This window comes from Biomphalaria glabrata, chromosome 8 (genome assembly GCF_947242115.1).
Source record: "Biomphalaria glabrata chromosome 8, xgBioGlab47.1, whole genome shotgun sequence".
NCBI classification, from domain to species: Eukaryota; Metazoa; Mollusca; class Gastropoda; family Planorbidae; genus Biomphalaria; species Biomphalaria glabrata.
In genome coordinates this window covers 30,497,347-30,511,177 of record NC_074718.1, presented here as the reverse complement: position 1 = coordinate 30,511,177, position 13,831 = coordinate 30,497,347, and the positions used below count along the sequence as shown (strand labels likewise).

Sequence of the window (13,831 nt, the reverse complement as noted above, 5' to 3'; positions counted from 1 at the left end):
CCGTTTGATTCTATGAGAATAATTCATTAATTTTTGAAGAAACAAATAGTGTGTATGTTGTTTATTAGGACCAATACGATCGCTTCCCGATGTGGTCCTATTAGAGTTCGACTGTATTGTCTTATTTCGTAGCTTCCATAATCACTTAGAATCAAATCGAATATTTTAGTATTTATTTATTTATTTTCAGTTGTTGTTTTTTTTTAAGACGTTTCAATAATAGTACACAAATCTCATCAAATATCTTGGATTCTCTACTTTTTCACGAGTAAATATTAATAGAAGAACATCTCCGGTCTTGTCTGTAAATTTCGACCTATCCAGGAAAAGCAGATAGTGGGAAGATTCAGTAAAGTAGGCCTAGCACCTGGGAAATGGAGGCATTTCTAGCACGTGACTTTATTTTAGGTCAACTCTTTAAGTGTACCCAGTTTCTAACCATGGTTTTTGCGACGTATCTAACACTGACAAAACAGGAATCTCTTGACTCACATATTTTGCCTGTTGACTTGAATAAAACTATTTTTTTATATCTAGATTTGATTTCTAATCCTAATTCAATATGGTATTGCGGGTGGTATAAGACCTTCGTTGCAATACATAGGTGTCAAGCCTTAAACCAGATCTCCGTTAAGAAAGAAGTATGATAGATCTTGTCGTTGTGAAATAAATGCTGGAAACATTTTATTTAATTTGATTTCTTACCATGTGACCATCCCATGGCCCATGTCTTACCCTGTGACCATCCCATGGTCCATGTCTTATCCTGTGACCATCCCATGGCCCATGTCTTACCCTGTGACTATCCCATGGCCCATGTCTTACCCTGTGACCAACCCATGACCCATGTCTTACCCTGTGACTATCCCATGGCCCATGTCTTACCCTGTGACCATCCCATGGTCCATGTCTTATCCTGTGACCATCCCATGGCCCATGTCTTACCCTGTGACTATCCCATGGCCCATGTCTTACCCTGTGACCAACCCATGACCCATGTCTTACCCTGTGACCATCCCATGGCCCATTTCTTACCCTGTGACCATCCCACGGCCCATGTCTTACCCTGTGACCATCCCATGGCCCATGTCTTACCCTGTGACCATCCCATGGCCCATGTCTTACCCTGTGACCATCCCACGGCCCATGTCTTACCCTGTGACTATCCCATGGCCGATGTCTTACCCTGTGACTATACCATGGCCCATGTCTTACCCTGTGACCATCCCACGGCCCATGTCTTACCCTGTGACCATCCCATGGCCCATGTCTTACCCTGTGACCATCCCATGGCCCATGTCTTACCCTGTGACCATCCCATGGCCCATGTCTTACCCTGTGACCATCCCATGGCCCATGTCTTGCACACCAATGTCAACATTCGTTTCTCTTAGATTTAGTGTAATTAGTATATATAAAACTTAAGCAATTCATGGTGCGCCTTTTAAAACTTTGCAATCTATGGTAGATAATAAAAAATCATCTGTTTGACTATCAGTAAACAAGAGTGTCATCTGGCCAGCACAACAACCAACCACTTTACCTCCATTAAGTAAGTCAGGTACTCATTAGAAACGGGTGGACTCAGGGCAGAACTAAAAATCTCTTAGCTAAAACCCTGGTCTTAGATATTCGTACTCGGCAACCCTCAGCGTTGATTGATGCCAAGCGCTTTACGATACTGCCACCTCGCAAAACATTCTTATCAGTAGTGAAATAATAACGTAACCAAGTAAAGTTACGTTAATTGAAAAAATAGCACATAGTATGAAATAACAAACATTACAAATAGCTCGAATGATTAGAGACATAGGCTCTAATACTATGAAAATATCCTCAGTTTGATTTTAACGGAACAAGAGAAAATCTGTACTACTTCAAGATTTTTTTAAAAATATTAAAATGGCATTCGATCATTCTAAAAATAGATTTCTGACTAAAGCCAATGTGACATTTCATTTTGAAATGTACTTTTGTAGTTGTGCCAATCAAAAGTTACACCGTAAGTCACTGTCGAAGTGGAAGAACACAAATGTTATCTGACTGACGAGTGCACAGTTTCTGAGTTGGATATGATTTTTTCTCTTAATAAAATAGCAAATAATCTTTCAGTGATTTGACACAGCTGTCTACTGACTTGGAAGACAACAACAAAGAATGGAAGGGCCTGTCAGTGAATGAACTTCTATCATAGGCAAAGGAAAGAGAGGCACGGAGAAAGACGGTTGACAGTTCTTGTATGGTGCCCCGACAGACTAAGGTGAAGGTGAAGATGATCTACTAACCTTTGTTTCATACTTTCTTGTATTTAAAATATAGTTTTTATTGACTTCCAACATTTTTTTGTGATATAATTTTAAAAATCTCACATTTTCTGTTCTCGTAGGGAGAGAGTGAGAGAGAGAAGAGAAAGAGATGAGCTGAGAGTGGAGTGCTAAGAGATTTAAAAATAGAGAAAAAAAGAGCGCGTAAAGGGAGGGTGCATGGTAAAGAGTAAAAAAGAAGAGAGAAAATTGTTTAACTTAAATAATGGTACACTTATAATCTCAATATTTCACTAAAGTAACATTGAACTCAATCAGGGACGCCAACACTTGACGTCCAACCATGAAAAGAGTGCAAGCTTATTAAAAGAACTTAAAAGAATACAAAAAGCTGAGAACGCCAAGTTTTGTGATATATGACACACAATCAGTTTGTAAAAATGTTTTGCTGCATCCATTGGTTTATTATGAATTAATCTGGGGATTTATTGTAAAGTTTATGATTTTCTTGAAAATAAAATAGGAGATAAATCAAAGCTTGAGACAAGAGAAACATGTTATGGTCATTTTTTTATACTTTAAAGAATTTTTATGATTGCTTCAGCTTTTATCATTCATTATTTATGTGTTATGATGCTAGGGTTTATCCAGGTCTCATCCGCAAAAATGGGGAGGGGAGGGGGCGTTATCAAACAAACAAACAAAATAAATATGCATAGTTCTACTAATTATACAATAAACTAGCAAATAGAGAGTAAATATACCGCAGAAATATAGTTTGTAATTGTTGCATGGTAATAGATTTGCAATCTATTCAAAATAAAGTCCTCAAAAGAGGGGACTTCGAAAACTAAAAAATTTATCAAGCAAATATTAAGAAAAACCTTTTTTTTAAATGCTATTATAAGGGAAAGAACTGCGCACTTACAACTATAACTCTCAATAATGTTGACGTCATTTCTTTTATTCGATCTAAAAAAAATAATTACCAATAATTAATTGAATAAATATTTCATTTTTAAATTTATTCATATTTTGTTAGGTACTATAAAAAATTGTTTAAAGTATCAACTTGATCCGAGAATGGGTGTGGGAGTAATAAAGTATTTAATCATCTAAGGGTACGAAACCATTTAGCCGTATCAGAGAATACAAAACGATTAATTTCCCTTGTTGATATCATTCAAAGGAATTAATTACCAATAATTAATGACTATTTTGGTGATTTTTTTTATTCCTGTCTGGTCTATACCGATGTATAATTGTGCAAAGTTTCAACTTGATCCGAGAAGGGGTGTCGGAGAAATAAATGTACAAACTTTTACCAGACAGACAGATAGACAGAGTGAGTTGATTTAAGTTTTGTAAAAAGAAACATGTATAGTAAGTATTAGAGAGAAACAATTAAAACAATATGTAAAAAAAAATACAATGAGTTTTTCTTTAAAAGGTCGGAAGTGTTACATCTTGAAGTCCTCAAATCAATGTACTACAAAATTATAGATTAATTTAAATGCGAAGCATGACGTTTTGACACAGCAGTTTTGGCTCATTGGACGTTATGGCGCCGCCGTTTAGGCACAGTTCATTTAGGCACAAAATGTTGCTAGTCACATTACAAATGTTCATTGAAAGTAATATGAAAATATAAAAATACTTTTTTTAAAAAAAGCTTATATTTAATGTAATTGTATCAATAAGTTTGGATCTGTCTTGTAATTAAATTGTAATAGATCTAGACTAATCATAATAAATCTGTGTGATTAGATAGCATTAGTAGTTTTTTAATTCAAAACATCATTATGTTAGCAGTGTTTTATATTACGCACTTATGGGGCAATGTACTACAATAAAATTCATTTAGAGATTTAATCAAAGTGAAATGTTTTTTTCCTTCAAGTCTGGAAAGAGACATTGGGCATTGGTATTTACAAAACGATCAATTTAATAATCATTCAATACCATCAGATAAGCCAGGTTCACATTGAACCATATCTTCTCAATCATCAGTTGATTGAATACATATGTAGCCTATATTAACAATGAAATAATAAAAAAGATACTCTCGTATCTCCTTGATGTAGGTATCATGTCGTCAGTCGGCCTAACAATAGAATAATATCGGCAACTCTATCGATACGTACAAACGTGCCTTCTTTTCGTATTGTGGTTGTTGATAGTTTTTGATTCATGCGCTCTATATTCTTGAAAATATTGAAAGCTGCAATTATACCAGCCTGAATGGACCCCTTATCAATTTTTCTTGTTTAGTGCAATTTTATGCTTTTAACTTTCTCAATTTGCTATAATCCAATTATTTGTCTCGACCTGTAGGTAATCAATTATTACATGTTAATTTAGAAAATATCAGTGGGTCCTAGAAATCGAGCTAAGGCTTAAACAAACACAACCCTGACAGCATTATCATAGCAATATTTGCACATGTTTGTGTATGTGTCTAGGCTATGTGTCTTTATCTGCATGATTCCATTATTGAAATTAATTCAAACTTGTTTCAAAGACTAATGGCTTAACCATTAATGCAACGTGGCTGACAACCTGTAGTGTTCTGACTCATTGTGCCAAAAATAAACGCTGGTTTTTATAGGTGGCGAATTAGATTTATTTTAATGGCGCTCCATTGCGTCTTTTTGCAATATCTCTATTCAAGTTGTACATTCATGGAAACTGAGTGGAAACGGTTCTCAAAAACGGTTCTAACGATTTTCTTATAAATTTGACAGTTGATGTATTTTGCTGAGAAAAGAATTACTAGTTCGTTTGTACACTGTGAGAATTCTAGTTTGACCGTTACAATGTTTCAAAGTAATATTATTACATTAATGTTCAGGTACATTTTGCACACCGGCTTGTAAGTCAAGATGGTAAAGTCTATCACTAGTAGAGCGTGTACATTGGTGTAGTGTATAGTAAATTTATATATTCGCTTAACAGTGCTATGATTGTATGTTCACTTCTGTATAACCATCCGTATGAATTTCTATATAAGCCTCTGTATGATTTATGCATGTTATTTTTGTTATTGATTCATATATTGTCTTCGACAATGAAGCATTGTGCAAGGTTGAACTTGATTCGAAAATGGGAAGTGGGACAAATAGCGTGTACCAGACAAACAGACAGTTGATATTAGCTTTATTTAAATCATGCCTGTTCCGCAGCAGTATCTAAATGACACAAATCGATTTTTGTATTGATTCGCTTTTGGTTTTAAAAAAAAAGTTGGTTTAATCTTGTTGTATCATACACATAATTTCTCCTTATTGTATCGCATTTTTGTAACATCCACTTCTTCTTGTATTATTTAGCCTACTTGATAGGAACCACACTTGGGCCTAAAGAATATAGGATTCTGAAGTTTGTATTTTTTTTTTTACCTCATACTTAAAAATATCGAACGGTGTGTTTTCCAAGCCTAGATCACCAGATGTAAGGTTTCATAATATAAACTTCTAATGGTAGCAATACATCCGAGTCCTTCATCTGTGATATGCCAAGTAAACGACTTAATAGAGATTTAGACGGAGCCTGTTGCTTAGACCCACCTACAATGTTTCCATAGTTCAGTGCTGGTATGATTCTACCTAGTGATTTGGCTTCATTATGTTTATTGATGGTTCTAAAATTTTAGAACAAACTAACTCAATTAAAGAAACAAAAATTACTTATCTTAAAGTTAATTTCCAAAATACCTTTCTATTCCCTCTGAATGAATATTTGTGATTTTATGGCTATTTAAAAAAAAAATAAGGAATGGAAATTTTAAAAGTGTTCCTATTATTTAAAAGTTACATTTGATTTGAATCATAAAATTGTTAGCCATAAATCCAAGATAAAAGGTAAGAAGGTTAAGCAAAACGATCGTTTAAAACTGGGTTATTTCCCTTGAGTAGTCAGCCAATAACTTTCGAGTTTCTTTCGTTTGGACTAAATTTAAGAATCCAAACTCAAATATTGATTTTTTATGTATTTATTAGTTCGTCTTCCCGTCTTCCACTTGAAATACATGTTTGAAATAATTTAAAATAGTAATCAGTCCAAACTTTTTTTTAATATAACAGTTTTAGAACTGTTTACGTTTTTAAAATGCAAAATTGAAACCTCTTTTAAAAATGTTTAAAAAAAAAGGAATTGCTAAAACTATAGAGAGACTAGCAGGAGTCTGTATGTGTGAACACAAAACCACTAATACAACTCAAATATTTCGTTTTTATATCCTGGTGGTAGCGCAGGGTCTGGCCATACGGACTAGCTAATACTTTCTACCTCTCTTTTACACTTCGCGGAGCAATTGCGGTTTCATCTCACAGAAATTAGAAACAAACCTGGACATTGGCTATGGTCAGAACGATGCCACCAGTACCCGATATAGTTTGGGATCAGCAGAGTCGCATGTTCTACCTGAATGTAGAACTGTGTGCTATAAAGGTAAACGGCGTCTGATTTTTTCTCGGGGTGGACTCACAAAGCCTCTCCAATATTTGGGTAAAGCCGCATATCAGCAGAGGTCTGAATTCGGAGTTATCATTCTCCTAGAGGGCAGCCAGCCAAGGCTAACGAGCCCCCTCCACTTTATGTTTATTGGTTGAGGCACTAGTTGCTCCCCTTTGCCCGTCTTGTCAGTGATAAAAGTTCCGACAGACCCAATAGGCCAAGAATTATTATGAATTATATAAATCTAGAGAGTATCTACATTTGTCAAAAAAAAATATTTAAAGAAATGTAGAATTATAAATAAGAGATCCTTGAGAAAACTGCAAACGTCATTGATAACCAAACAATTGTGAAGACACATAATGAGACAAGATCAATACGGTGTCCAATAACATAAAGTCTGTATCTCAAAACATTTCTTGAAGTTTGACTTTCAACTCTTTTAACTGTTTGTGTCTCATTGGAGCCATCTCTGGTACTCTTCTGAAACTCATCATCATTTGACATTGCCTTAGAATGGCAGGAATTAATTAATTCTGAAACAGACCGGACTCTGTCCATCTCTAGCACTGCTTTCTCATCTTGCCGGTCTTTGAGATCCGTTTGCCTCTGAAAAAAAATACATCAATAGATAGATAGAGACACGGGCAGACAGATATAGAGACAAACAGACAGACAGACAGACAGATACATAGCAAATTGTAACAAAGTTCAACAGACAGACAACATTTAAGTTCCTACCGGATGAAAGTTATAGAGACAAACAATCCCGATACTTTCAATGACTGTCAGCATGGAGAGTATGAAGACAGCAAACAGATAGAAGACTACGTAGGCCATGGCCAGAGAGGACTTCGGTATCATGGTGCTGACCATACTCATAAATGTGCTTAACGCAAGCAAAACAGTTATGCCTGGTAAACGACAAAAGGACAGCAATTATTCACAAGTCCTATCACTGTGGACTTAGAAAAAAAGTATTATATAAGTTCCCTTTCAGACCTGTGATCTACAGGACATATATAAAAGTCATCTGTTTCTGTGGCCTACGATTTACGAGGGTCTGTCATGTGGCCAGCACAACGACCAACCGCCTTTCCTTTTCCCCAACTAATGTCAGGTACCCATTAGAGCTGGGGTGGACTCAGAGGCGCCCAAAGATCCCAAAATTGAAAAACCTATTGTTCACCGTGATTCGAAACCGGGACCCCCGGTTCAGAATCCAAGCGCTTTACCGCTCAGCCCCCGCACCTCCGAGGTATTATATACGTATTTTAAATTCTTAGCTATCAACTGTGATTTTCCTCTCTTGTGGCAGGATGAATTCAACTAAAGCTAGAAACAATGTTTTGACAGAATGTCAGCCATTGTCAGGTATGCCTTTTCTAAATGAAGACTATTACGCTTTACCCCAAAGTCCAGCAGGACGGCATCCAATCAAATCATTTCTTGAACATACATATTTATAGAACATTCCGTAAATATTAAGTCACACAGATTACATTTCAAATTACATGTTGAGTGCCAATTAGGAATTAAGAAAAAAAAAATAAAGCAGACTAGAAGATGATTTAGTTTTTGCCTATAATTGTCAAAGTTGGTAGGTTTCATGGTGAAGTGTAGAAGAATTAGGTCAGTCAGTTAATATAAGGCTCTATTGTTATTAAAACATAATTGTATTTTACTAAATCATTTTGATTCAAGACACGCCTGTACCTGTTCATATTACGTAGACCAGTGATGCCCAACCTAACTCGACCTGCGGCTCATTTTAATTTCCGACACTCGAGTCGCGAGCCACATCAACGAAAAGATACACAAAAAAAAAGAAATTGACCTGAAATTATTTTATTAGAATCCATTGGATCTAGAAATTACATTAATTAATTGGATATTAGAATTGTGCTTTTTTACTTGTCACAAAATGGCTTCTCTTCTCTACTCAAAATGTGAGTAACATTGTAGCTTGCCGACTCATTTAGTGTCTTTTTGTTTTGGTAAATATTCCCATCTCTATGTGTAGTTAAACAAGCTTTTTATTTCCTGGCTCAAACCAAGAATGACGTCGTTGTTTTTTTAATAATGCCGTTTATATGTTGTTGTTGTTTTTTGAATAGCCACACTTGGTGAATAAAACAATTATTATGTTCCTCAACAAAGTAAACATCGCTTCACTTTTCCTGGTACATTCAAAGTATTCGGAGTCACATTTCTTAAACGCACAAGTAAAGGTCAAGGTACTAATCCATCAGACAAAAAGAGGGCCCTAACGTAGGTCAGGATACATTTTTAAAACTTTTCTTTTAGAGTGAGGATTTTTTACAATTTTTGCCGAAATTTCAGCGGGCCGGATGGAACCACGTTGAGGGCCGTATCTGAACCGCTGGCCGCATTTTCGGGCATCAGTGACGTAGACTATTAAAGCTAAGTAAATGACAAGTTCTATTTTGTCAACTAGTTCCTCAAACCCGCATCGCATCAAAGTGACATCAAAGCGAGAAGAGGTAAGTCGTCCATTGCGATGTTCCCATAGAGTAAAGAAGAGCTATTAAGTAGGTTATATTTGAACAAAAAAGTTACGTGTAAATTTTATTTTAAAAAAAAAAGAAATCAGTTCCTTACCGTAATTGATTTTCATTCCAGACTCAACAGGAATTACAAAGACGAGCAAGTTTAGGAAGGAAAGAAATATAACAGGTAGAAAGACACTCAACAGAAGAAACATGGGCTTTCTTTCTATGGTGAACTGTAACTGTAATAGAAAACAAATTCATGGGAAAGGAAGAATTACTTTTAAACAAATTTATATGTGGATAAAAAAACAAACTTCTTGGATTCCTGCAAATGTAATAATTATTGGATAATTGTTTTAATCCACGAGATTATTATTTTTCTTTTTTTTTTTGCTTTTCGTTCAGAACAAAAATAGTTTAAGAAAAAAAAACATAACATTGACCATTGACATTAAATTTAAAAAACTCTCAACTTTATTTTCCGTAAATACGTAATAATGGGCTACATTAGTTATGGTCGGAGTTATAAAAGACAACAAATGAATTGATTCTTAAAGTATCATTTGAAATGAACTGCTCAACGCTCACCCCGAGAAAAAAGCAGCTAATATTTCCTAGTAATAAAATGAATGACTTTGTCCCAGAGGCGGCATTAGGGGGTGGCGAGTGTGACAACCAGGCCGATTAGGGCGATAAAGACAATATTTTGTCACCGTCAGCCCATCGCAAAAATATTTGTGACTCTGAAATGACACTCGCCTAGGACTTCGCGCTGGGGTCAAAGCCGCTACTGCATTGACATACTGCATTTATTAACGGTATACATTTAGATTCAACTAGCGGCAAGTTTGGACAATAAAATGTACAGAAAATAAAAAGTTGCCAAATAAAGCTTGACAAAGTAAGGGCCTGCACTAAGATCATTACTAAAATTACTGTAACTGCAGATGTTTCCCTTTGAGCTCCGATATCTAAAGACAAAAAAAAATAGATTGCTTACTTGTACAGTCATAAGTTAACCCTCCAACAAGAATAACATTTTAAAAATTCTTATCTAAACTTCATCTCTCAATAATGTAGAAGTTATTTCACTTATTCGTTATCAAACAAAAAATGAATTACCCATTTTTGTTTTATTTATCTTATCTTTTACCAGACAGACAGAGTTTGTAAAAAAAAAAAAAAACAACTAAACATACAAAATTGACTTGAACTTAAGAATTCAAGAAATATAAAACAACGTTGACTTTCTCTTCTCGAAATGTTTTATTTAATATTAAAACCTGAATGTTGTCCTAGCCAAATGGCGATATGTTTTCCAAAATGTAAATTTGATTTCAAAACGTACCTGTACCAGAGAAAAGCTGCTATTGCCAGAAGAAACAATCGATACATTGACACTCGCCTCCTTGAGGTCCCATTCACCGTTGTCAGAGTAGAAGGTTCTCTCTATTAATGGAGAGGCCGCCACAAACTGAAGCTCCTTGTTTGAATACATCATGGATATAAGCTACAGAAGATCATTGTAAATAACATCTGAAACAGGCTCTAATAGAGCTATATCTGTATGGGCAGATTAGATAGATAGACAGACAGAAAGACAGACAGACAGACAGACAGACAGACAGACAGACAGATAGATAGATAGATAGATAGATAGATAGATAGATAGATAGATAGATAGATAGATAGATAGATAGATAGATAGATAGATAGATAGATAGACAGACAGATAGACAGATAGATAGATAGATAGATAGATAGATAGATAGATAGATAGATAGATAGATAGATAGATAGATAGATAGATAGATAGATAGATAGATAGATAGATAGATAGATAGATAGATAGATAGAAAGATAGTTAGATAGATAGATAGATAGATAGATAGATAGATAGATAGATAGATAGATAGATAGATAGATAGATAGATAGATAGATAGATAGATAGATAGATAGATAGATAGGGCTCTTGTTTTTTAAGAAACTTAATATCATCTCATCTCATCTGTCCATATACTTTCGGAGTCACTGAGACAATTCGCGTAACGAAATCCCGCCACTTTTCCAGGTCATCAGCTGTTCTTAGCAGCACGTCAAGAGAGTGGCAGGTCCATTCTTTTACGTTGTCCAGCCAGCTTTTCTCTGACCACCCTTTCTTTGTGCTCCCTCCACTCTACCTTGAAGAAGGACTTTAGACAGTGTCATACATTGCAATATCACAAAATCATCTCAGCTTTCGTCTCTTTGTAGTATTGAGGATCTCATTTATGACTTGTAAAAGTACAAATTCATTTGTCTTCTTTTTCTGGTATATGATAAACTCCACACAACTGCCCCTTTGCAGACACTGCGCCCACCCCTTTGAAACCGTAAACCATATCCTATTTGAATGCCCCTCCCTAATCCACCTTAGGCAGACCCTACTTCCACTACAGCCCAACATAACCAACACCCTGTACGGTAGTGCTGAACAACTGAAGAAAACAGCACACTTTTTTTCCTTGGCACAGTCTGCAAAAGAGCTCACAGCTCAGCAGCAATAAAGCTGGCTAGAAGAAGAAGAAGAAGTATATGATAAACTTCCAATATCTACACCACTAATTCACATTTATAATTTGTGGGCCTATAAGGAACTGTTACAAAGGAATTGTGTGGTGAATGCGTATTATATTTTCGGTAATCTCATCTAATTACCCAAATTCCAATTGTAAGACATATATTATTGTTTGTGTCTGTGACAGGTGGGAAAATGTGACGTGTGTTTGGCACGTTTTATGTCTAGGGGATGATTATTTTCAAAGCTATCACACCCCCACTTATCAGCATATGAATCGGGAGCAGACACGCAACGAGACGAAGCAATGAAAGATAGATACAAAAGTTAAAATAAAGAATATTTATTTACATAAATATACATATAAGGATAAAAAGGGGGAGGGTTTGCATCTATCTCTAGTATATTCTATGTTTAATCATCACTCTTGCATTTGATAAGAGAGTATGTCACTTTGTCCTCTGACTTAGCTGGTATTCCTGTTGATGTCGCAGCTGGCTGTGTCCTGGCTTGAGGTTCTGCAGCTGAAGGTGGCGCTCTAGCGGATAGAGGGACGCCGGTGATATAGTTCTTGCGGAGTCTCAATCCCCAAAATCTAATATCTGTAGTGGGCACAGTAGGGCGGGCGGCCGGCTACCGTGGGCACAAGGTTACTGCGGGCAGAGCTGATCTGCCGTGGGCAGCGTAGTTGACAGGATATGTCCAGTGAGTTGCAGAGGGTTGGCGTAGCTATGACGTCTCACACAGATCTGGGTCTATAAGGACGTCGCACCTAACAAGTTGACAGGTGGGCTGTCGGATAGGCGGGCAATGCCGATAGCGCCAAGTAATAGAGTTGAGTAGGGTCGTGTAGACACTGAACAGCAACAGCAAATAGGCAGATCTCAGTAGGAAAGTGCAGTGCTGAATAGCACTAAGCACAGATGCAGGTAAATAGATCGTTGATCCAATGAATAAGTAGGCAGGTGCAGCGCTGAATAGCACTAAGCACAACTGCAGGTAAATAGATCGTTGATCCAATAACTAGGCAATAGGCAGACACCTGAGGGAGGCTGCGGATAAATAAAGACAAGTTAGGACATGTCTCTCATACATCTTATCGATGCCCTCGACTGAGGTGCATTCGTCAGATTGGTAAAATTGCTTTAGAGCACAAGGGGGAGGTGATGACAAATGGGATTTGGAAAATAGATGGATGATAGTAGCAATATCAAAATGTACATAAAAGGGGAAATAATAACATAAAATGTACATAGAAGGGGAAATAATAATCTCAAATGAACAACACAGGTGGATAGAGAAAGAAAAGGGGGGGGAGTTGAATTGGGCGGTGGTCAGCGACCCAGATGATTGTTTACATATGACCGTGGGTCGAGAACAATGGAGCGCGCTTGAATGGTGTGTCCGTTCAAGCGGCGCAACTCTCATTAGGGTAAAATGAGTAAAGGGGAGATAATTCAATACAGGGGAGATAACTCATATCTCCTTTCTGAGCGCAGTATTAGTGCGATAGTGAAATTATCAAGGCTGTCAACCGAGATAAAGGAAATAAAATAAGGTGTACAAATATATACATAGTTGCATCAACTATCAATTGAGCAACGTAGCATTAATAGATTAATGCAATACATAAATAAATACATAGGACATGTTTATGTTTTCTACTTACGCCAGTGAGAAATACACAATGCACTAATTAAATATAAATGAACTAGGCAAAATACACATGATAAAATCCAATGGAAATATACACAGAGTAATTAAGATGGAACTTGTGATTAAGTTCGGCTTACCACCAGGTATTCCTCTAGGAGGGAGAATAAATGATATAGTCCAGACTCGATAGCTCAGCTCGAATGAGAAATGAAAAAGGGTCTGGCTTGAGTTGGTTTACTTTATATAAGCCTGGAAAGTGCGGGCGGACACAGGAAATATCCTAGGCTTAGAATTATCTTACACGTGGGTGGATTTGACTCGAGGTGGGAGCCGCACCTTGTAATATCACGCGGTGTGTTGACCAGGGTAATCTCTTAGATCAAAG

At 36.4% G+C, this 13,831-nt stretch overlaps 2 protein-coding genes across 2 annotated transcripts in view; both read right to left on the bottom strand.

Moving 5' to 3' along the window:
- LOC106054661 (acetylcholine receptor subunit delta-like) overlaps positions 1-328 on the bottom strand; it is a 30,652-nt gene extending 30,324 nt beyond the window's left edge. The window contains exon 1 of the mRNA XM_056038269.1: positions 2-328. The gene's annotated coding sequence lies outside the window, so the exon portion shown is untranslated. The remainder of the gene's footprint in view (position 1) is intronic.
- A 5,998-nt stretch (positions 329-6,326) lies between these two features.
- LOC129927742 (neuronal acetylcholine receptor subunit beta-2-like) lies at positions 6,327-10,748 on the bottom strand. The gene is made up of 4 exons (XM_056038271.1): positions 10,581-10,748; positions 9,342-9,471; positions 7,461-7,633; positions 6,327-7,328 (listed from the first exon to the last, which is right to left on the bottom strand). The coding sequence occupies exons 1-4, from the start codon at positions 10,731-10,733 to the stop codon at positions 7,014-7,016; spliced, it is 771 nt and encodes a 256-aa protein (XP_055894246.1). The 5' UTR covers positions 10,734-10,748; the 3' UTR covers positions 6,327-7,013.
- Between the last annotated feature and the right edge of the window lie 3,083 nt (positions 10,749-13,831).